General features: G+C 37.1%; 1 protein-coding gene across 3 annotated transcripts in view; it reads left to right on the top strand.

Annotated features, from left to right (window-relative positions):
* LOC128017739 (SH3 and PX domain-containing protein 2A) overlaps positions 1–23103 on the top strand; it is a 92858-nt gene that overhangs the window by 17320 nt on the left and 52435 nt on the right. For all 3 annotated transcript variants that reach the window (XM_052603217.1, XM_052603233.1, XM_052603226.1), the window contains exons 3-5: positions 14797–14872; positions 16481–16557; positions 18795–18886. In XM_052603217.1, the coding sequence (XP_052459177.1) occupies positions 14797–14872; positions 16481–16557; positions 18795–18886 (245 nt within the window). The remainder of the gene's footprint in view (positions 1–14796; positions 14873–16480; positions 16558–18794; positions 18887–23103) is intronic.

The following is a 23103-nucleotide window of genomic DNA, read 5'->3' as shown; positions in this document are numbered from 1 at the left end:
GCCCGAGCCGGCAAAGAGAGCTGCAGTCGTGAGAGCGGAGGAGAGAGCCGCGGCCGACTCTGCAGCAAGGACTCTTGTACAGTCGGTCTCTTCTCATAAGGAGATGCCTATTATCCTTGCTGCTAAAGCCTTTTCTGATTATTTGTCCCGTCTTGTCCAAATCCTAGAAGTCCCCGTCAGTCCTGTTTTGTCCCCTGACCCTGTCCCCAGAAGTCCTATGTGTCCAGCCGTTGTCTCCCCGTGTCCGGTTGATGTGGCCCCGTGTCCGGTTGATGTGGCCCCGTGTCCGGTTGATGTGGCCCCGTGTCCGGTTGATGTGGCCCCGTGTCCGGTTGATGTGGCCCCGTGTCCGGTTGATGTGGCCCCGTGTCCGGTTGATGTGGCCCCGTGTCCTGTGGTCCCCCCGTGTCCAGTAGATGTTGTCCCCCCGTGTCCAGTAGATGTCGTCTCCCCGCGTCCCGTAAGTCTTGCCCCGCGTCCCGTAAGTGTTGTCCCGCGTCCCTTGTCTGGTCCTGTCATGTCCCCTGTCAGTTGTCCCGAGACCCCTCCCCGCCCCTCACCACCCAGACCTGCCCGTACCCCCCGTCGTCAGCCTTCGTCCTGTCCTCCTAGGATTCCTACCCCACCCACCCGCCCTGGTCTGTCCCCCATGAACTTTGTGGTCCCGCCCCCTCCCCTTCCCTGTTTGTTTTTTTTTATTTGTCACCCCAACCCTGCCGTTGTGTACTCATGTTTGCCTTTGTTGTTATTTGTCATGTCCTGTTGGTTTGTGTCTGTGTCCCAGTCTGTCATGTCAGTCGTGTCCCGTGTTTGTTCCCTTGAGGAGCGTCTGGAAGCCGCTCCTTAAGGGAGGGGTTCTGTCATGATTCTGCCCTCGTGTCCTTGATTTTTCCTAGTCTTGAGGCAGGATCATGACAGACCCATGTTTTGTGTACAAGCGCATGGCCTTGTCTTTGGGCCATGTGCTTGTGTTGTCTCGTTCCCTTGCCCCGCCCCCTTGTTATCCCAGTCGTGTCGTGATTGTCCTATCTGTAACACCTGTCGTGTCTTGATTAGTACCCCTATTTAGATCTCCTAGTGTGCTCTGTCTTGCGTCGGTTCATTGTGATTGTACCTGTGATTGTGATTGTTCCACTCTGTGATTGTTCCTTAAAGAAGTGTTTGTATTACCGTGAGTGTTTGTTTATAGTTAGTATTTAGAGTCCTTGTTTATCTTGCTAGTCCAGTCCTGTTTTAGTTATTTAGTCTTTACCTTGCTCCGTGTTTTCCCCCTCGTGGGTTTTGTTTTCCCCTTTTTGTAATAAACTCTTTGTTTGAGAATCCCTGTCTGCACCTGAGTTCCTCCCTTACCAAACCTTGACAGATCTATTAAGTCACATTTAAAACTAATTTTTTTAGACGATGACTTACATAATTTATTAATAAAATGATTATGCCACAACACTTAGTAGCGAAGCAGTTTAAATTATTATTAATATCAGAAAAAACTTTTGTTTGCCAAATCAAGACCCAAGGGCCAACCCTTTATGACCCATAGGTTAAAAAAATAAAAATAATAATAGATATGTTTACCTATTATGAGTTTAACTCAAATTGATTAAACCCCCAAAGCATATTTATTAAAATATATATTATTTTCCTTAAATATTGTATTTCTTAAAAGCTATTTTTACACTCACATGTATTCAAGGTGTGAGGAAAATATGTTATTAATTTTCATAATGGTTCAACCACTTGACATTTTTAAGTAGTTATATTTTTTAATTCAAAAAAGTTTTCAAAAATTCTTAAAAATGTTCCATTCTGTCATCAAACATTATTTGATATTACCCAAAATATGGGAGCAGCAATGAATGACTTAATCTATATAATAATTACTTTCTTCTAATAAGCATAAAAATACCTTGTTGAAATAGTCTCAAGCTATTTGTTTTTTATATTCTACAGTATTATAATTAAATTATAACTTTTTATTATTATTTATTTATTTTAATCATGTTGATAGTTGCAGTCCATTCTGGATTTGCCTTCTCTGCAAAGAATTCTGTACATGTAATGTACAGCTGAGTCTGAGCCTTTGTAATCTTTTTGTATTCTATTTTCTTTAAATTTATTATGCAATTGTATGTGTGTGTATGTGTGTATGTGTAAAGACTTCTAACACTAGCTTGCTCTATTGCTCTCTGCTTTCGTGTCTGGCGCGTCTGACTCCTTGATACCTACCACACAGTTACTGAAGGTTTTAGTCACTTGATAATGTTATTTAAGTTGTGTGGCACAAATCAGTATAAATAAATAGATCCTTCTTTGGTCTACAATTCAGCCAAACTCTCAAACAAAACCCCCAAAGGAAGGGTGTGCACGGGCAGCAAGTTTTAAACTGAGTTAGTTGTAGAAGTGTTTTTCTGAAAGGGAGGACTGTGTTTGTTTGAACTCTTCCCTCTGGAGTTTTCACTGTGCAATTTACACACACACTGTCGCTGGGATGGCCACGTCGCTCCATTTGATCCCCTGTGCTGAAGTTAGACCAGTTGGCACAAAACATGGAAATTATTCAGAGTGGTTCATGGTAATGAATGTGTCCGACTTTGAAGCAATGTTTCTGTGTGTATATAGTCACTGTGAATATGTAATTATGTCACTGGCAGGAATGAGAGCAGGTCGCGTTTATATGTCCAGTGAATGTGAAGTGTTGGTTTTCTCAGGTGACCTAGATCTGCTAGGGTTTTCTCTGCACCTGCTTACTGTAGACACACACACACACACACACACACACACACATACAGTACACACACACACCGAGAACCTCACACTTTGGGCACTGCCACTCTCCCAGGGGAAGTCCCTTGGCACACACTGATATATACACTCATGTTCTCTCTCTCTCCACTCACTCGCTGTTGTAGACATTCAACAAAGCATGGACTGAGTTTCTTTTTCTATTTGAGACTCTTTCAAGGTCCACTTCCTACTATTGCTATTGTATCATTTTATTCCTCCCCAACTGAAGATGACTTTTAGTATTTTAGTGTTTTTGTTAGTCAAGATTTCTTGCACTGAAACGGTTGCAATTTTGTTGTAGTTTTTCAACCTCTTTCTGTCCCTTAGAATTAAATTCTATTAATTATAATTAAAAAAGTAGGCAAGCATTGAAGAGTAGAGAAAAGATACATTGTGTGAAAATGTCATTGTGAGATAAACTTTAAAATATGATCACGCTGTGGAAGAGAAAGTCACAATCGGGAGAAGTAAGGTGATAATTGTTATATAAAATGTAAAGTCACACTGTAAGATGTACAGTACATCTGAAGATATAAAGTCACGTTGCGAAATAAAGTAATAGGTTCTTTAACTGCTGCTTTATATGGTTGCAATTGTGAAATTTAAAGTCATATTGTGAAATTCAGAATCAAAATCGCAAGTCAAATAGCAACGTATGAAGTCACATTGTGAAATATATAGTTAAAGTTATGAGAACTGTGAGATTTTAAGTCATTGCAACATTGTGATATAAAGTCACAATTGCGAGATTTTAGGTGATAATGCGAACTAGTCACATTATGAAATATAAATATGCACTGACAAGTGACAGCTGCAAGATTTAAAGGTATATTGTAAGATATAATGTCAAATTGTGTTAAGGCGGGCATACACGGTGCAAATTCAGATGATCGGAAGATCGTATGTCCACGCACACATCACGAGTGAGTTTATCTGAAAATCGTACGGACGAGATGATTTATGACACAATTTAAAGACCTGCGAATTCCAGAAGCAATCGCACGAAGTTGATAGACGCATTTGACTTGAAGCACCGCTGCACAGAAGGATCACTGTATGACATTAAAGTACTGCGAGAGCGATTACTTTAATGTCCATTTATATATGGTTTATACATATCTGACATAGGTATTACAATGTAAACATGGTTAATGAGGACAATTCCTGTGCCCTCGTAAACCAAAATGGCTTAAAAATATACTAAACGGCGTTTAATTTAAATTTTAAACATGCATTTTTCCGTGATGCATAGAGGTAGTGTATGGGGATAGAGTATAGAAAAACCGTTACGTCTATGTAGAGTCTCCGTAAACTACATATGCATGTGAGAGAGAGAGAGAGAGAGAGAATTAAATAGCATGGTACACGTTGCTAGAAACATCCTGCCGGAGTTCAGCGAGTTTATCCTCCTGGTCAATAGTCCACATTCGCCGTGGCGCTGCCGTCTTCGTCTTTCTTCTTCTGTGGTTTCTCTAATTCGTGATTGGTCAACTTTAGCTAGATCAACAAATCGGCTCGTTCAACCGTACATGTCACGAATTCAAACCGATAGCTCACAAACTTTTTAGACATGTTTAAAATTATCTGGAGGTCGGGAAGTGCTCGTAAGCCATAATTCCTCGCACATGATACGAGCCGCGACCATACGAGCATACGTGTATGAAATTTCCACCCGATTGAAAAAAATTGCATGCGAACTCGTACATCGACAAAAATCGCACCGTATACGCCCGCCTTTATATAATGTAATTTTTTTTCTTGAGTAGAACATTAAAGAAGATTTTGAGCTGAACCCGTGGTCCTTGGTGCTTCATAAAGGAGAATACTTGTTTGAGAATACAAATATAACACAAAATTAATATCCATTTTTGGATGAACTATCCCTTTTAAGTCACAATTGTGAGATATCGTCTCTCATAATTACTGCGACTTTATTATTTATTTGTTTGTTATTGTTAGAGGTGGAAACAAGTGTCCATAAAAGGGTGTGTGGAAGTCTCTCTCTCTTTCTCTCTCTCTTTTGTGACAAAAGAATGTGCAACCACACTTTGCAAATCTCCTGTTTCTTTACAGAAGACACACCATATTCAACCAATGCAATACAGGTCCTTATGCATGTCAGGTCAGTGACACTACACAAGTGAGTATCAGCCACCTGCAGTGCTGTCACTGTACCAAATAAGAGTACAGCATGCCCTGATTGTGTCTTCACAACTGTACCAGGGCCTGTGCTGTATTACTGATCTGAGGTCAGTGTGGTTCAAGCCAGTTCTGGCTCCTCATATGGAGAGAGTGAGGAGAACAGGGGCTAAATCTGGGTGTGGGCAGACGAGACTGCCAAAGCTCTCTGTCCCTGCTGCTGAAAAAGTAGGCATGGACACCCACAGTTACTCATGTGTGTGCCAATGCCAAAATACTCTCCTGCTTCTCTTTAGTCTCAGATCTTAGTAGAATGTGTGTGTGTGTGTGTGTGTGTGTATAATTCAGCTGCCAAATGTAACAAGACTGGTGAGGAATATGTGACATGTTTGGAAATGTGTGTGTCCGTGTGTGATTAATTTTTTGAAAATAGACCCATAGGTTGAATCATCTACCTCTGGTGACAAACAGAAAATTGGAAAATCTGTCACTTCTTTGCTGCTCCACCTCAGCTTGCAATTGTGTAAAAATGCAATTTTGATATTACATTTAAAATAAAATAAGACAAGTCACGCTGTGAGTTATGAAGGAACAATTGGGGAAGATAAAGTCATAATTGTTCAATATATAGACACATTGGAAAATATACACCAATAATTTGGAGATATAAAGTCACATCTTCAAGATATAAAATCACAATTACAAAAAGCAATGTGACTATGTCATCTATGTCACTATGTCATTTAACATTTGTAATAATCATTAATGCACCAAATCAGCATTTTAGAATATTTTCTGAAGAATCGTATGAAGTATATGATTTTAATATATTTTACAATTTAGCAAAAATGTAATGTATCTTATATATGCAGTCTTTGGGAGAGTAAGAGACTTTCAAAAACGTAAAAAAAAATCTTACAGACTTTAACAATTAAATGGTAATGTGTGTAGCCTAGGATGGGTCATCAATATTTTTGTTCTGATTTCATTTCACAGAATGACTGTAAATTTTAAATGCGTCTGTCTGCTAAAAGTGAATTTTGTCACTGCATAGAGTGCACTATGGAGGACCAAACCTGCAGAAATGAGAGATCCAATATATTTTCACAGATTAATATTTATTATGCAGAATTATTTAATAGCGACTGAATTCAGTTACTTATCCTCTTAGTTACATCATTAAGCCCCGGAACCATCAACATCGTCAGTGGTGTAAGTTGATGACGCCCAGACACACTCGGTGGAGGTTTCTACGGCGTGTGTTCATAATCACAGAGAAAATCTTCACTCCCAAAAACATTGTGAGCATAAGTTTATCGTAAACCAGTTATACCTAAGGCTAAGGAAACGCGACCCACTGGCATAAAGTTGGCTTGATGTTAGACGCTCGACATTTGCAAATTCAGGGACCATCTCTAAAGTTAAATACATTAGTATGCACGTTTCTTATTGCAATAGCATTTTAAGAGAATAGCTTACAGTCACAAAACCAACTGTAAAGTGTTCTTTATGAGTCAGGTATATTTAGTTATGTTTGCATATGATTTGAGTTTATTTTATAAATATAAAAAATCGAACGCATATACTAATGTCGCATGTAACTTTAGGGTGTACTCACACTAGGCACGGTTGCCATGAACCGGGCCCGAGTACGATTGTCCCCCCTCCCCACTCCCCCTCTGGCCTGCACTCACATATAGCGTTTCAGCATTCGTGCCGGAGCACGCTTACGTCATTATGGTGCGATGGTTTCGGGATAAACAGGAAGAGCGGTGCTCTCTGAACGCAATGGAGTACATCGCTCTGTTTTCTTTGTGGATAATTTTGTGTCGTTTTGTCCACAGCCCTCTCACAGCCTGTTGTTAAACAGATGTGTCGCCTTAGTGGCGCGAAAATTTTCACGTAATCGCGCTGCTCGTATGAGGATGTTTGCAATGTACCAGCTGAAGTGCAGCAAGGATTTTGCAGTTTTTAGTTTTTATGCGTTTTGCACCTCTGCCGTAGACCAAAGCGACCCTTTCCCTGTCATGTTGGTTTTGGAGCGTCGCAAAACCGTGACGCAACGCGTCCTTTTCCGTGCTCCAGCACGGTTAGCGCTCACACTGCATGCGAACCGTGCCCGAGTCCAACTGAACCGTGCCCTCGCCCACCTCTTCCAAGCGGGCCAGGGCCGGCCAATCGAGCAGTGATCCTGAGCAGACTATAGAGACATTTAGTGCAACTGGTTTTATGATAAACTTATGCTCACAATGATTTTGTGAATTTTTTCCCTGTGATTATATGGTAATCTTAGAAACCTCCACCGACCTTCATCAACCTACAAACTCATCGACGATGTTGATGGTTCCAGGCTTAATGATGTAACTATGAGGATAAGTAACTGAATTCAGACGATATAAAATAATGAGAAATAATCATAGGAATCTGTGAAAATATATTGGATCTTTTCAGTTGATCTGGCACACAACACTCGCAAACTCCAATCTCTATTATTAGTTTAATCTGATGCTTCTGTGTGAGCTCTCAACCAATGATTCACCAGCGATCCGCAAGGACCGCCTCCCTCATGTCCATGTTGCACACGGTAGAGGTCTTCACGGGTCCAAAAATTCGTGCCCGAACCCGACAGAGACCCGTAATGTACTACACCGAACCGACCCGGACCCGTCTAATATTTCAAAAGCTGGACCCGGACCCGTGTAGATCCGAGAAATGTCCACCCGGACCCGACCCGGACCCGTATATTATTTGAAATCTGGACCCGAACCCGCCGGGAAGACACAGACCCGACTGGACCCGACGTTCACATATTCCACCTTAAATTGCTATTACAAGTCAATAAACCTGTTGCGAAGAATACAGCTTTTTGTCTTACCTAATTTAAAGAGCCGTAGTCTCTCTTCCTTGTACCTGACTGCCTGTGATGCATTACAATCCTCCGACAAGAAAGTTATTCATGTTATTCCTCTCGTTATTCCAAGTCCAAGCTGAATCCACTCATTATTTCAGCTTCAAAAGTCCACTCGATGTAACGGTGATGGATGACAAATGCTACTGTGCACATGTACATTCTGACTCGAGTTAATTCGCATAATAACTTACACTGTTTGCCTTTTTAACTATAATAACGATCACTCGTGCAATGCCATGGCCGCTGACATTATTTATTTACTATCATCTGATCTCTGTCTGTGCTCTCTGCTCTGCATCGAGTCTGAATCTGAACCACTAAAACTTTAAGATTAAACGGTTCATTTATAATATTATAAAAATGGGAGAAAATGTAAAACGCGGTTTGGCAGTCCAAGTGTCCCTCACTGGTTGCCATAGAAACATGAAATACACTCGAGACTGCACATGCGTGCTAGCTGTATCAACCTAAAATGCTTTAACGCAATTTGAGCGTAATAGAAAACATTCATGTGACAGTTCACCTCAGATTTTGTTGCTGATTTGAAATATATTAAATATGAGTGTGTCAAGTCTGCAAGCATTAATACCGTGCTTGCACTTGTATATTCTTGTATATTAACTCTGAGTGTGCCAGCAAGAGAGAGAGAGAGAGAGAGAGAGAGAGAGAGAGAGAGATTACTTTTTTGGCTCACTCTTTTCTTTTCCTAATTTTACAAGTTGCAAGTTACAAAAAACACAAGCAGTCTTTGATCACGGCCGGGTGTTCTTCGAGTCAGATGACTCCGATCGGCGATCGCACGGGTATTACACACAATGTTAAACAGACCCGGGACCCGAGGTAATAGATTCGGACCCGACCCGGACCCGGATGATGATTTAAAATATAGACCCGAACCCGTACGGGTCCCGGGTCGGGTCCGGGGTCGACGGGTCTCGGGTGCACTGTGAAGACCTCTAGCACACGGTATCAATCTGGAAATAAATACACATGGGAATATATAAATACATATTAAAAAAAATGCACGAATAAATGCATTTAAATATAAATAAATAAATAATGAAAGTATAAGTAAATAAAAGTCTTAAAAAAGAATACAAATAAATGTAAAATAAATACAGAAACTACATAAAGGAAAAAAGTTAAAATATGAATTCATGATAAAATTTTATTACAAATGAACTAAGTTTGTTTTTATCACATCATTTATTTATTTACTTTCTTTTTATTACATTTATTTATTTATCTATATATTAATTAATTTATTTTTAATTTCTGCAGGTTTAGTCCTCTATAGAGCAATAGCATATAATTTACCTCAAATGAAACGCAAATAGACTGAAAGCCGAAAAATGTTGATTTCACAGGGTCTGTTGCAAATTTCACTTGCTGTGGTCGTGTGGCAGTCAGTACGCTTTGATGACTCAGTGTTTGGCTGCTGCTCATTCAGCATCACAGAACAAGCCTCTGATTCGCAGCCCACCAGAGAGAGCCCTGATCAGTATATATAGAGTGTGTAAGTGTGCTGTCAATCCAAGTGCACATATGTCTCCTGAAACCTGATATTGTGCTCACTAATGCATGTCCGGACTCGATTCACACTGTCCATTAGTAACATGTGTGTGTGTGTGTGCAGTCACACTCCCTATAGGTTCCACAAATGTGTGTGTGTTCATGTGTGTAGTGGAGGTGCTTTCGTGATTATATGCAATTGTATCCATGTGTGTCCTGTCAATCAGAGCTCCGGTCAACAGAATAATTCAAGGAAAACAGCTCTCTCTCATACTCAGCTTTTTCCTGGCTTTACTCAATCTTTCACATTGTTTATTCAAATGGAATCAATAAAGCTGCCCGTAATGCTGTAATCAGGAGATTTATTGCGTTCTTGGATCAGTGTAACTACTCTCAACCTTTGGCTACCAGTCGCCTTTACCTTGATTTAAGACAGGCACTCCAGTGTTTTGGAAGTAAAAGAGCTGATCTTAGATCAGCTTGAAAGCAGTTTCTAAAAGCCGACTGGAACACCAAAGCCAGAGGGTTTATTTCAAATGGATCCAAACAGGGAACCTTTAGATTATTAGTGGAGCTTGCTAAGGCATTAATATTGCTTATATATTTGAGGTTAGGGATTCGAACAAACCCCTGACCCTAAGTAATAAACAAATTTTACTTATACCTCTCCAACCAATCAGATTTGCCTATTTTATAAATATAAGTGCAGAATCACAGACTTACTCTGAAGGACGTATCCGAGCTATATATATATATATATATCTATGAACCAGGATATTAATTAAAAATATATAGCAGCCAGCCAGAAATGAATAAATAATACATCCAAATAGTTATTTTATTTTTGTTATTGCCTTTGGAATTTATTATTATTATTATTATTAATAATAATAAAAATAATAATAGTAGTAGTAGTAGCAGTAGTGATAGTACTATTATAGTGTGCTGTTTAAACATTTTAGTGTTGCTCAATTATAAATAAATAATAATTGCAATACAGTTTGATTGATATAATTAATAATTTAATCATCATCTTCTAGTTGTTAGTATTTATTTATTTAGCAGCGCTCTATAAACCACGCAATCCCCTAGCGACTGCATAGCAATGCCCTTGCATCATAGTTGTGACTTCTGCACCACTTACATTTTCTTTGCAGAATGTGACAATTTATTTTTGTAATTTCTCTGTGCAAAAGCAGCCTATTGAAAGATGTTCTGAACATGCTCTGTGTGGTTCCAGGTGGATTATGCCGTGTGTGAGTTTTTGGAAACCTGTCACCCTGCTGAAACTCACTTTCGGAGAATGTTTGACTCATTTCTAATACTTCACAGTTCTCCTTGAAAACACTTTTCCTTTGAAGCTAGTCGAAATTTGTACAAACTGCAACTCTACTGTAATTGGTTGTTTATGACATCATGTAACCTAATCTTTAGCAAGGGGTCACATGACCACTGCTGTCCATTTGGGTCATGGGACATGTGGACATGTGTAAAAGGAGCAAGACAGAACGGGGAAGAGATTTTCCTTGCCACTTTTGGTACAAGAAGCCTTAAAAAACTTTAGACTTAAGGGAGAAATATTACAAAGGTGTAGACTATAGTAGTGCATAATAGTTTAGAGCCGTTCCCCGAGTGTAGCTCCATAGCTGCAGTCCCTGTTTATGTTTCATGAAATATGCATTGAAGTTTTGACTTGAATAAGCCCTCTGATGGAGCTGCGTGACAGAGCTCACTCTCCTACAGTGTCTTCAGACTCTTTGGCTGTGTTTCACCCGGAGGGCCCCCTGGTGCAGCTCCTTGAAAGGGCTCATCAGGAGGTTTATGTGGCCACACACTTATCTCTGGCTTTGCTGAAGTTACAGTCACTCTCATCTCGAACAGAAGACCTCACGGAGCCAGATTTGATGAAGGCCCGCTGATGTTACTTTTTTTAGCATATCAATTTATAAGTGATCTCTCTCTCTCTCTCTCTCTCTCTCTCTCTAGAAATGTTTTTAATTCGTATTTAACCCCAAAATAAAAGCAAGACATAATAATAATCATTAATAATAATAATAATTACACTTTAGTTTAGGGACCAGTTCTCACTGAAAACTAACTTCTAAGTGATAGAGACACATAAGAGCTGATATGACCCTGCAGAAGACTGAATGCTAACCCTGTGTCTGAAGAGTTGTTGGTATAGATGTGTGTGTGTGTGTGTTTTTCTCTTCCACACACCCTGTCATCCAGTCTCCTCTCTCCCCGCCCCCTGTTGCTATGGAGCCTCAGGAAGTCTTCCAGGTGTCTCAGTGGTTGGGAAATACAGCAGCTTTTCCTTGCTCATTGTTTCCCCTTCACTCACAGCCTCTTGATCATCTTCTTCTCCTGCTCACTGTCATTTTATTTATACTTGCTCTATACTTGATCTCATTTTCCTTTTCCAATCCCAATTATGTGTTTCCTTTTACATTCATTTTCATTCTTTATATCTGTATCTTGATTTTCTTTACACTGTTTTTTTTTTTTCTCTGCATTTTAGTCAGTGAACATCTCCTCCTCCAAAACATCTAAAGTTCTACATATGAGTGATTTTCTTTCTTTATTGTACTTTGTTTAAACACGGATCGTTAGGCTTGTTTAAATGCTATAAATATGCATCAAATTGAATTTGCTCTCAGACAGGATGTTCAATAGCTATCAACAGGGTCAAGAAGTGTATCATATTAAAAAAACATTTTTAATATTCACATTTGTGTACAAACACCTGGTAGACATTGTAAATATTCTACAATACCGTTCAAATGTTTGGGGTCAGTCAGAATTGTAGATGTTCTAAAATAGATTTTCTAGGAAATTCTTAATTTAAATTTAAAGTCTCTTATCTTCTCCAGCATTTATTAATTTGCATATGCATTTATTTTATAAACATAACAGTTAAAACTGTAAAAAAGTGAAATATTATTATAATTAATTTTAATTTTAATATATATTTTTTAAAGTTCAAAAACATTTATTTGAAATCGAAATGAATAAGAAATTGAAATCAAAAAGATTAAAAATTTACCTCAATCTTTTGAATGCTATCACAGTTTCCACAAAAAATATTAAGCACCGCTTTAGTAAATAAAAAAGGTATGATTCCAAACTTTTGTGAGGTAGTCTATCTTTTACATCTACCGAACGCCTTAAAAAAGATTTCAAGTTCCCAACGCAGGTTCGGGAGGAGCCTAATCATCCAGTCCTGCCAATCATCCTTATGACCGTAAATAATTAGCAGTCATTGCTCCATCCCAGCGACAATTCTTCCGGCATCCCTCCACCTCCTCTAATTCCTTCTCTTTTTCCTCCACACTGTATGCCATGCATCATGGAAGGACAGGAAGCCAAGCTTGTTTACCATTATCTAGCAGAGCTGAATGGGCAGGCGACCTTGTGAAGTAAACATACGTGTCTGAAGCTGCTCTGTGGACGATTCATGTTATCTGCAAAAAGCACAAAAAATGTGATGTTATCAACGGAATAAGTTCAGGATCTTGGGGAAATGAAAGTGCACAAGGTTAGACATCTGTAAGATGTGATCTGATTTTATCCTCCAGTTCTTCGTGCCATGTGACCCAGATCCTCACGACCCTATCAGTGTGCACCAGCGACTGCTTGCATTGACCCTTCATATATAAACACAGGGGTTAGATGTGTGTGTGTGTGTGTATGATCTCTGTCTGTCCTCAATTATAGAATGGCTCAGATTTCAAATACTCCTTTCCCTGTGTGCCATGGATTCATGCTAAAACATGACCAAGAGGGTTTTGGGGAAGATATTTCACCAGGACCAGCAGAAACAGTGAGAGACGCTGCACATCTGGTTTGTCCTCGCTTCAGTCTGACCTTATTGCACCAGGAGAAAAGACATTCTGACAGGCCTCGTGGGAGAGAAGAGCCAGAGACAGAAAGAGAGCCTCAAACTCTAAATGTCTCTCAGTTTTCAAGTTTTCACATATTTTTTATTTCCAGTTTGGTAGAGTTAAAGATTGTAACTGTAAATAATCTAAAGACTCTAAAAATTATAAATCTAAACATTCGATTTCCAAAGATTATAACAACGTTTCCTGCAGCATTTGTTTTTGAGTTGACTGGATTGTTAAATTAACAACCTGACAGTTGCACTGTATGTTTAAAAGTTTGGGGTCATTTTTTTTTTTTTTTTAAGTATTAATACTAACATTTCTACTTATTTAGCAAAGACACATTAAAAATAAATGCTTTTCTTATGAATTTTCTATTTATCAAAGAATCCTGAAAAAAAAAAAATCCATTATTGTTTCCACAAGAAATATTAAGCAGCTCAACCTTTTAAAATATTGATAATAATAATAAATGTTTCTTGAGCATCAAATCAGCATATTAGAATGATTTCTGAAGGATCATGTGACACTGGACACTGTGGAATAATGATGCTAAAAATTAGCTTTCAAATAACAAGAATAAATTATTGATTGATTAAAATTCTAAAAATAAAGGCAGTCTTTGTGATCATTTTCTTTTGAACGTTACTAAATCTTTGACAAATCTTGTTGGCCCAAAAAACTTTTTTTTCTCCATAAAAGACTATGTTTAGAAATACTAAATCAAAAGATTATAAATGAAGTTTAAAAATTGTTTTTGCTTCTAAATAATATGCATCTAAAATTTCTAGCGGCAGGAAACAGATTTTAGGGATTTATGTTAAAATGCATTTGATATCCAATTTTATCAAATGCCCTTATTACTACTCATTTATATTTAGAGTTTCTTTAACCCCTTCATTTTTCTCTTCTTTATTTGGTTCCCACAGCAGGTGCTTCTAAACTTTTACTCAATCTCTCATTTCTTGTAAATGTTTCTTACTAATGAGCAAAGCCCACTGGGAGTTTCCAGTCAGAGCTCTTATAGGGTCACATTTGCATAACAGCTCATGAAGAATCTCCCAGCTTCTGTTGAGGCTTTCCAGTAGTCGTTTTGAATTCTTAGAACTGAGATTTACATTTGTTTTTGTGGGATACTTAGAAATAATCTGCAGCTGTTTGTACAAATGCCCAAAAGAGACAAATGTGGAGAATTATGGAAAATAAAGGGAACAAAATGATTGAGTGTCCAGGAATCACGAGCCTGGGATTTTAAACAGAGATCATGATATTTTTCATTAGACATAGAAGAAAAGAAAGTTGGACGTTGGAGCCTATTTGCATTTTGAGTTGTGAGTTTTCGCTGTTACCCCAAATCAAAGCACTTTTTTAATAAGTTGAATTCATTTTAATGTATGACTCTAAATTGTCAGTGAATTGTTTCTGAACTCTGATTCAACGATTCATTTGCATGATCATATATTAAACGATGTGTATGTAAACAGTTCTGTTTATTGTTAAAGTATTAATACTGATGGTTACTGCTGTCTATTTTTTCATTTAAGTTGTGTTTCTTGCGTCTTCCCACAGATGCAGATTCTTGACAAGTTCCCAATCGAGGGAGGGCAGAAAGATCCCAAAAAAAGGATTATCCCATTTCTTCCAGGTGATTTTAGGAGTTTGTCTTCCCCTTCCTCTCCTCTGCACACACACTAACACAAACACACAGAACTGCGAAGTACATGGTGTCAGCAGATCTGTCCACAATAAGTCAGGGTTATGCTGGGACGGGGCTGTGCTTCCGTTCTTGACTTACACACATGCAGGAAGCAGGCACATGTGTCATTGAGATGAGCAGCACCGTTCCCTTAAAACAAAAAGCCATCAATAAGAAGAAAATGAAAGGAGCAGCACAGAGACACAGAGCGATTGAGACACGTTTTCCCAGCTTGCTGACGCAGCTGCTCTATTCCCTGGACATTTAGTGTCTCTCTCATTCTTTGTTTTCTAGCAGTCCCTCTGATTCTCTCTGTTTATTCGCACATCCCTCAATACGAACACATTAGCTCAGACTATTTCTTACTCCATTAGATTATTTACTGGAATGCAATGTAAATGTTTAGATTACTAGAATATTAAGTGGATTGTAAATCCATTCAGAGCACTTGTAAGGGAATAATAGGGTGTCAAGTGTCAAACCATTAAATCTATCCATTTAATTCCAGTCTGACTTCACCAGGACAGATCAGATTTCTATCTATACAATTATAATATACTGTAATGTATTTGGTATTATTATTATTTTTGTTGTTATTAAATGCCGCACTCTTTTTATTAACATAGATGACCCCATGTCATGGTTTGTTAAATGCAAAGTACAATCAGGCCTCTATAAACTTCTGTAAACAAATGTTTGTGATATTCAGTATTTGCACCCATTTTCATTTAAGCTGCAGTTACACTTTATATGTTGCATTTTAATTTACCAGATAAAAAGACTCAAAGTGTTACCTGTCATTTGTTTCTAATTCTTTGTCAAATTTACTAGCAATTTCTGAGTAAAATGTTTTCTACACCAACATTTGTTTTCAGTCTTAGGAGCACATACAATAATGGTAGTAAAAGGTCTGAACAAGTCAAGGTGAATCTACGGCTGATTTATGAAGGTTTTGATCACAAGGATTTTGTTCATTTTGCACGATGCTTAGTATCTCTCAGTCTTTCCTTGAGTGTAAACAGCTTGAGACAGGAGAGCATGACAGCTGGAGCTTGGTGCTACGTGGTGATCTTTTCTCCTCCAAACATCTGAATCTGATTACGATGTTCTAGATCTGAAGAACAACACATGGCGTCTCTCTTCAGTAGCTGTTCTGTGTATCATGTTTCTAAACATTTTCTTATGGGTTTTTTTTTAAATGCACTGCATTTTCATTACAGCACTGAGCAGGGCTCAGCAATAAAGATGAATTTTTTCCCCAATTGGGCCAGTATTTCAGTATTTTACTGACCCTGTCAAAATTTTATTTTATTTTATCAAACATAAAATCAATCATGTAGCAATATGAACAACTTTCTGGAAAGCAATGTAATTGAATGCAACAAATTTGTGTATCATTTTTAATGCATTTTAACTGCTTTCCAAACTATGATTCAAGTCATTATTTCTGGAAACTAGATAATCTTATTATAGATAACATTATGTTGTTACATACTGTTATTATAGAATGATTTTGTGAAGAAGACCAAATATTTCATTCTAATTGGTGTTTTACAGGCAAAATCCTATTTCGACGAAGTCATGTGAGAGACGTGGCCATGAAGAGACTACGCTTTATTGATGACTATTGTAGAGTAAGTCTCTATTTACTTCCTTCCTCTTTGTTGAAGCTTTTGTGTTTTGCTTTTGTTTTGTTTTCTTATTCAATATGTGTAGGCTGTATTAATTTAGTTAGAAATCTATTGAACTGCGAGAGGTTCTTTATAGCCATTTTTCTTTGATAAACCTGGTGTTTGTGAGTCACATGTTGTCATTGGTATGTGTTGCTCACACTCATGTTTGTATGTGTTTAGCATATGAGGTTGATTATAATAGTCTAGTTGTGATATATTTGTTCCACAAGGTTCAATGTTAAGCCCCTTTTCGATTTTACGGAAACTCTCTGCTGTTCAAAGAAGAATTACTTAAATTGATAATACAAAATTTATTGAAAAAGGATAAATATAAAAAAGGTACTGTGAAAGGAAGTTATTTTGCAGCTGGAGGAATGTGTTTACAATGAGTTGGGCAAAAATGCATTATTAAAAACAATGAATGAATCATACTAATGTCTTTTGTTTTATTAGTTCTTTTAATATCAGTAAAACTTTTTTGTTTCTTTGAAACTATATAGTTTATGTATTTTTAAGACCCCCCAACCTATTGTTTTGACTTCCTCTGAGGGGTTTGAAGCCTTAAGTAGTAGTGTCAGAATCCACAGATTTCACCCTAAGCAAAGGGAAGCAGCGCTGAAGTTTTGTGCATGTTCACCACATCCGGTTTTGAGTAAGAATTTGCTTTATTATCAGAGAATATCTCCCATCTTGTTAAAATCTGATTATGCTAATGTGCCAAACAACAAATTTCTTAGAGCACATGAAAATGAGTCTGTTGAAGTGTACACAAACATGTCGCGCTGGGTTACACAGGCATATAAATTACAGCAAACAGACACTTGCACTTATTGGTGTTCAGTGTCATGTTTACTTTGCCAATAGCTATAGGTTACCCAATAACACCCTTAAAATTAGTTTGTGGGGCTTTAACAACTTGTTTCTTCCTTCTCTCTATTTCTCCTTCTCTTTATCTTTTCCCCTTGAGTGACTTGTCTCCTTTTCTTTCCTTCCCCCTCCTTCCTGATGGAATAGAGCCTACTTTTTTTTTTAAACAATCCACACACACACACACACACACACAAACACACATAACAGCTTACATAAACAGACAGACACACTGGAGAGCAGCTGTTAAAGTGGGCTGAGACAGTGAGATAGGTAGCATTATGGGATGTCTTGGCATGAAAGACATTAAAAATACACGTCCAAAAATAGTTTATAACATAGAATTAATATTAACGTAAATATGTCCTTAAGATGCCCATCTATAATGTCAACTGATTAAAAACTGTAATAAAATGTTTAAATGCTTATATAAATATTTGATGTGAATTGCGCAAAAATAAAGACAACACAAAGACTTTATTGCTTATAAAGACTGATTAATATTGATTTGCAAAAACAGACAAACACAAAATGTAAATAAAATATTAGCGCAATTCCTGTGTATGGTTCAGGGGACATATTTTATTTTATTTTATTTTTATTTTATTTTATATACAAACACTCTAAATTGTCAGCTTTCGTTTAACATTTAGTTAAATCAGCCTTTGATTATATGACATTTAGACAACTTCATTCCTCCAGATTTCCTCTACACTTCAGAATTCCCTTCACGACAGAGAGAGGCATGCGTCTTTGAAGGGCTTAAACGCATGATGTTTACCAGCTATTTCCTGAAAGCTTTAATTAGACAAACCATCTCCAATTAATTGCATTGTGTTCTTCAAAGATAAATAAATAACAGGGTTTACTCCAGGGATTCTTCAGAGGAGTTGTCTCGCTCCCACTTTCCTTATTATTTTTTCCTTTGTTCTTTCTCTAATTTTCATATCATTTTTGAGAGCTTCCAAAGCAATTGGAACACAGACTGATTTTTTTAGACAAGTGTTTGTGTGATTTGTTGAAACAAAATTGCGTCTTTAGGAACCAGGTCTAAGTAATTTAAACTTATTATTATTGTTTTTTGTAGTGTTCCACACATTTCAGAAAGTAAAAAATCCAATTCATGCAGAAAATTATGTTTTCTCTTGCTGAATTTACAAGATTTCTCCTTTTTGTCACCTTTGATTTCGTATTTATCATTGACCCTTATGGAGATTTCAAGGGAAATAGCATTTGGTGTAGTGGGGGTTCATTAGCCTGCTGTGTTTCTGGGTGATTGTTTTGTAGTTTGGGGTCTGATTGTCCGGTTTCATGTCCTGTCTTTCTGTCAGGCGCTGGTCCGGCTTCCTCCCCAGATCTCGCAGAGTGAAGAAGTTCTCCGCTTCTTCGAGACCAAACAAGATGATATCAACCCTCCCGCAGAGTGAGTGTCACACAGACCTTCACAAATCAATGTCTGCACATTCTCTCACACAGAGCAAAAATCTCCATTACATTTCTTGGAGAAACTATTCTGATATCAAAGAGATGTCATTTGTGATTTTATTTATGATGGCACTGGAAATGGAAGATGCATTGGATTGCACTGTGGGACACAATATTGCATGCAATGTATTCAGAACATTTGCTGTACACAGTTTACATGCTGCATGCAGACTTGCCTGATTTCTCACACTCCCACACATTCTGCATAGTGTGCATGTTTGAACCTCCTGCTGTATTTACATGCTTTCCTTAGATTAGGTCTGTGAGAATTTTTATAATTTGACTCTCAAGAATGACTCTTTTTAAATGTAAGAGAATGTGTGTGTATGTGTGAAGAGAGGTGCAAATGTGTTTCTGTGAGTGAAAGAGAAATAACCACAGTTTTTGTTCATTATCCAGTTTTAAGTTCCCAACCCGACACCTCTTAATCACAGGGATGGTATTGTTTAATTAACGCTGATGTGGATGTGCACAGTCCTCTGTGAGTGTGTGTGAATGGCTTCCCCCTGGCTGGGCCAGAATTATCTCCCATGAATCCCATGAAAATTTGAGCCGAAAGAAAAACCTGACAAAAAAAAAAAGATAATGGAGAAGAGGAGAAACCCATGTTATGAATAGTTTGTTTGCTACACTACCATTTTAAAGTTCGAGGTCAGTAAGATTTTATTTTTTTAAAGGAATTAATACTTTTATTCAGCAAGCATGCATTAAATTGATCAAAAGTCCCAGTAAAGAGATTTATGTTACAAACAAATCTTGAAAAATGTACAGTACCGTTAAATTTGTCACAGTTTACACAAAAATATTAAGCAGCACAGCTGTTTTAAACACTGATAATAAGAAGAAATGTTTTTTAAGTATCAAATCTGAAGAATTACTGAAGGATCATGTTATTTGCTTCACAGGAATAAATTAATCTAAACATTTCAAATAGAAAACAGTTATTTTAAATTGTATTAATATTTCACAAAATAACTGTTCTTACTGTTTTTTTTTTGTTTTTTTTTGATCAAATAAATGCAGCCTTTGGTAAGCGTAAGACACTCCTGTGATAAACATTAAAAAATGTGAATGGTAATGTATATATTTATATTAATTATTTAATTTAATTATTTTAAATATAGATAAATGGTACCAAAAAAGCATTACAAATGACTTGAGCATCAAAAGTTGTTTTATTTACATTTTTTTAATTTTTTAATTTTTTGTCTCATGTAAGCAGCTCTGTTTGCTGTAGAATTGGAATGGAAAATGAACACAAATCTAAGACTTCTTTCATCCTTGAGTATTTAGATTTTTCTTTTCTGTTGCTTTTCTGTTCCGTTGTCTTTACTGTGGCACTGTTTCTGTACTCGGAGCTGTCCGTACTCATTTTAAATTCTCTGCTTTTCTTTCCCTCTGTCTGGATTTCTTCCTAGTGATATGAAGTATTGTACACAATCTATTTTCATGTTCAAAACACATTCATGCTGCAGTTGCTACACACAACCACAAACTCACACACACCAAGGCTGCTGAAAATTGAGCTTTACCATATATTTAAAGGTACAGGTTGTAGGACCTCACACTAGAGGGTGCACTATCAAAACAATAGCAATCGCGTGGTTTGATGACGCTAAGAAGGAGCGTGGAATGATGGGATTTGTTGTCTTCTACTCAACCACTGATGGCCATCAATCAGATGGAAAGATAAATAATGGATTTAACGCGAGTTCAACGATTTGCGCAAGTAGATTACATACAAAGTCAATGCATAGACGCGACCAGACTATGAATCAGACGCGTCCTCGCGCAGGTCTAGACGTGATGCCCCGCGTTTGTCGTGTATGTCCCATAATACTAATCTTGTTGATCTGTATAGTAGCATACGTTTTCTGTAAAGATACGAATCAAAACAACTCACCTGTCGAGTAAAACACAAGCGAGATTGGCATCTCTTTCTAGTTGAAGTTTGTCGCGAAGCTACTTTCGTATTTGTCCAAGACACTGTTGTCGTGTGGTTTCTATGTCAGTAAAGGCAGTAACAAAGAGTAACTAACGTCATTGACAGGCGACTGCACTGCCCCGTGTCTCTGTTTAGAATGGGAATTTTCTCATGATTTACAAGTAGTTGAAAACATTAGAGATATTGTTAGTAATCAGCTGGACAAAATATTTTTTGGATATTTTACTGCAAATATCTTACAAATTGTATCTTTAATATAAGTATAAAACCGTTATTTAAAATTGGTATGTCTCACAATATTACTGATTTTATTGTATTTTTAAACAAATAAATGCAGCACTGGAGAGCAGAAGAGTCTTTTTTCAGAACCATTTTTTTTGGTAATGTATTTAAAATGAAAATTCTTGCTGAATTGGGTATACTTTCTGACATATCTTTATATATCTTTATACTGTATATCACTCAGTGTTTATATACTGTAGCAAAAATTGAGTATGCTTCTGTTTCATTATGTATCATATAGAGCATTATGCTACTGTTTCATTTCAAACTTATCTTCCGTCTTCATGTACTGTACTTATCCACATAATTATTCCAGTATGACTTTCTTTCTTCTTCTGTTGAAAAATGTCCTGAATACTCTTTTCAAAATGTTTCACTCTAAAAGAAAAACAAAACACCATAATACAATCATAATAGTATGACTAATACACTATTTCAAGTCTTCTGTAGCTTCATGTGATGAGCAGAATGAAATTTAAGTCAATATTGACTCATAATCTTCTTATTTCATGGTGGTTCTTTGATATTTTGACTAAGCAGCTTGTATTACAAAAATATCTTGAATTTTCATTTTTGCATGAACTATTCCTTTGAATGACCAGATGTCTGGCTCAAGCTAGCCTATTAAATAGTATTACTTGGGAAATATTACAATCATTTGCCGCTATGAACTGTTAAACTCATGTAGCCAGATTATTATCACTCGAAACAGATGGTCATTTCGTCCCATTACATAGATTTTCCTTGAAGGCGGGATGTGGAGTCATGGAGTTCATGGAATGATGTGGAATAATGGATTGGTTGAATGTGATCTGTCTGTCGTCAGGACGGTTGAAGTGAAGGGGAAATTTGAGATGCTGTGTAAGTGTGCTGCTAGTGTTTCTGTTTTTAGACGGACATGAATTATTGATATACTGAAGATTTCACACACACATATATACACACACACGAGCACTCTTGATCTTGAGAGCACGGCCACTTTTAGCAAATACTGATCTATGATCCGATTTCCCACCTGAAGTTGATTTCATACGTGTAACTGATTCCATACTGGTACTTTGGAAATCACAATATCATCTCCCTTCCTGCGTGTTCATGGCATTTGTTTTGTTTTTTAACTACCACAGTTTGTGCCTTAAGACTTGTAGTGTGTTTGTGCTGCACGGCTGTTCTCAGGGACAATGAAACCTCTCCGCTAACACGAAGATAGACAAAGATGCTCTTTGAAAACTCAGAACAAGCCACAACTAATTCATTATTACTGCTAGACAAGATTGGACAGTGAATTCAGAGAGTCAGATAATTAGTTTTTAACATTTAGCATAAATTGGGGGGTGAAAGTGATTATTTTATACTATGCTGCTATGTGTGTATTAGGATTGTCAGGACTTTAATAACTCATTTTATATTAGATAAGTTTGTCTAACATCACATTGCATAAAAATATTTTTTGAAGATTATTGAATACTACTGTATTTCAGTTTGTCTACACATATTAATTCAGTGTGTTACTTGTTTCTTTGTAATTATACGTGTAATGTTCCAACTTTTGTACGTACAAATAATTTCAAAGTAAATCTTACACCATTTTCAGTGTAGTTCTCACAGTATTTTATGAAAGTAAGCTACTGGACCCCTTAATGGCTTAGATTAGAAATAAAAAAAAATCTAAAATGTAAATATTTGGAAACATAATTATTTTTTTCTCTTTTTTGAGCAAAGGAGAAATTGACTATTTAGAGCCATCTGCTGGAAAACTTGCAAACTGCAGCTTAAACAGACAAACCGTGAAAAGTGAATGTCTTCCTCACGTGTCTGCTTCTATTAAACACTAAAATTCATTTTGTGGAATTATGTTAGATTTAATTGGCCACTTTTATGTTTTTCTTTTCTTGTCTTTCTGTAAAAGAAAAATGAATTTAACTGTG

Source organism: Carassius gibelio, chromosome A1, assembly GCF_023724105.1.
Source record: "Carassius gibelio isolate Cgi1373 ecotype wild population from Czech Republic chromosome A1, carGib1.2-hapl.c, whole genome shotgun sequence".
Lineage (NCBI taxonomy): Eukaryota > Metazoa > Chordata > Actinopteri > Cypriniformes > Cyprinidae > Carassius > Carassius gibelio.
Note: the sequence above shows the minus strand (reverse complement) of the source record. Positions and strands in the feature narration are given on the sequence as shown.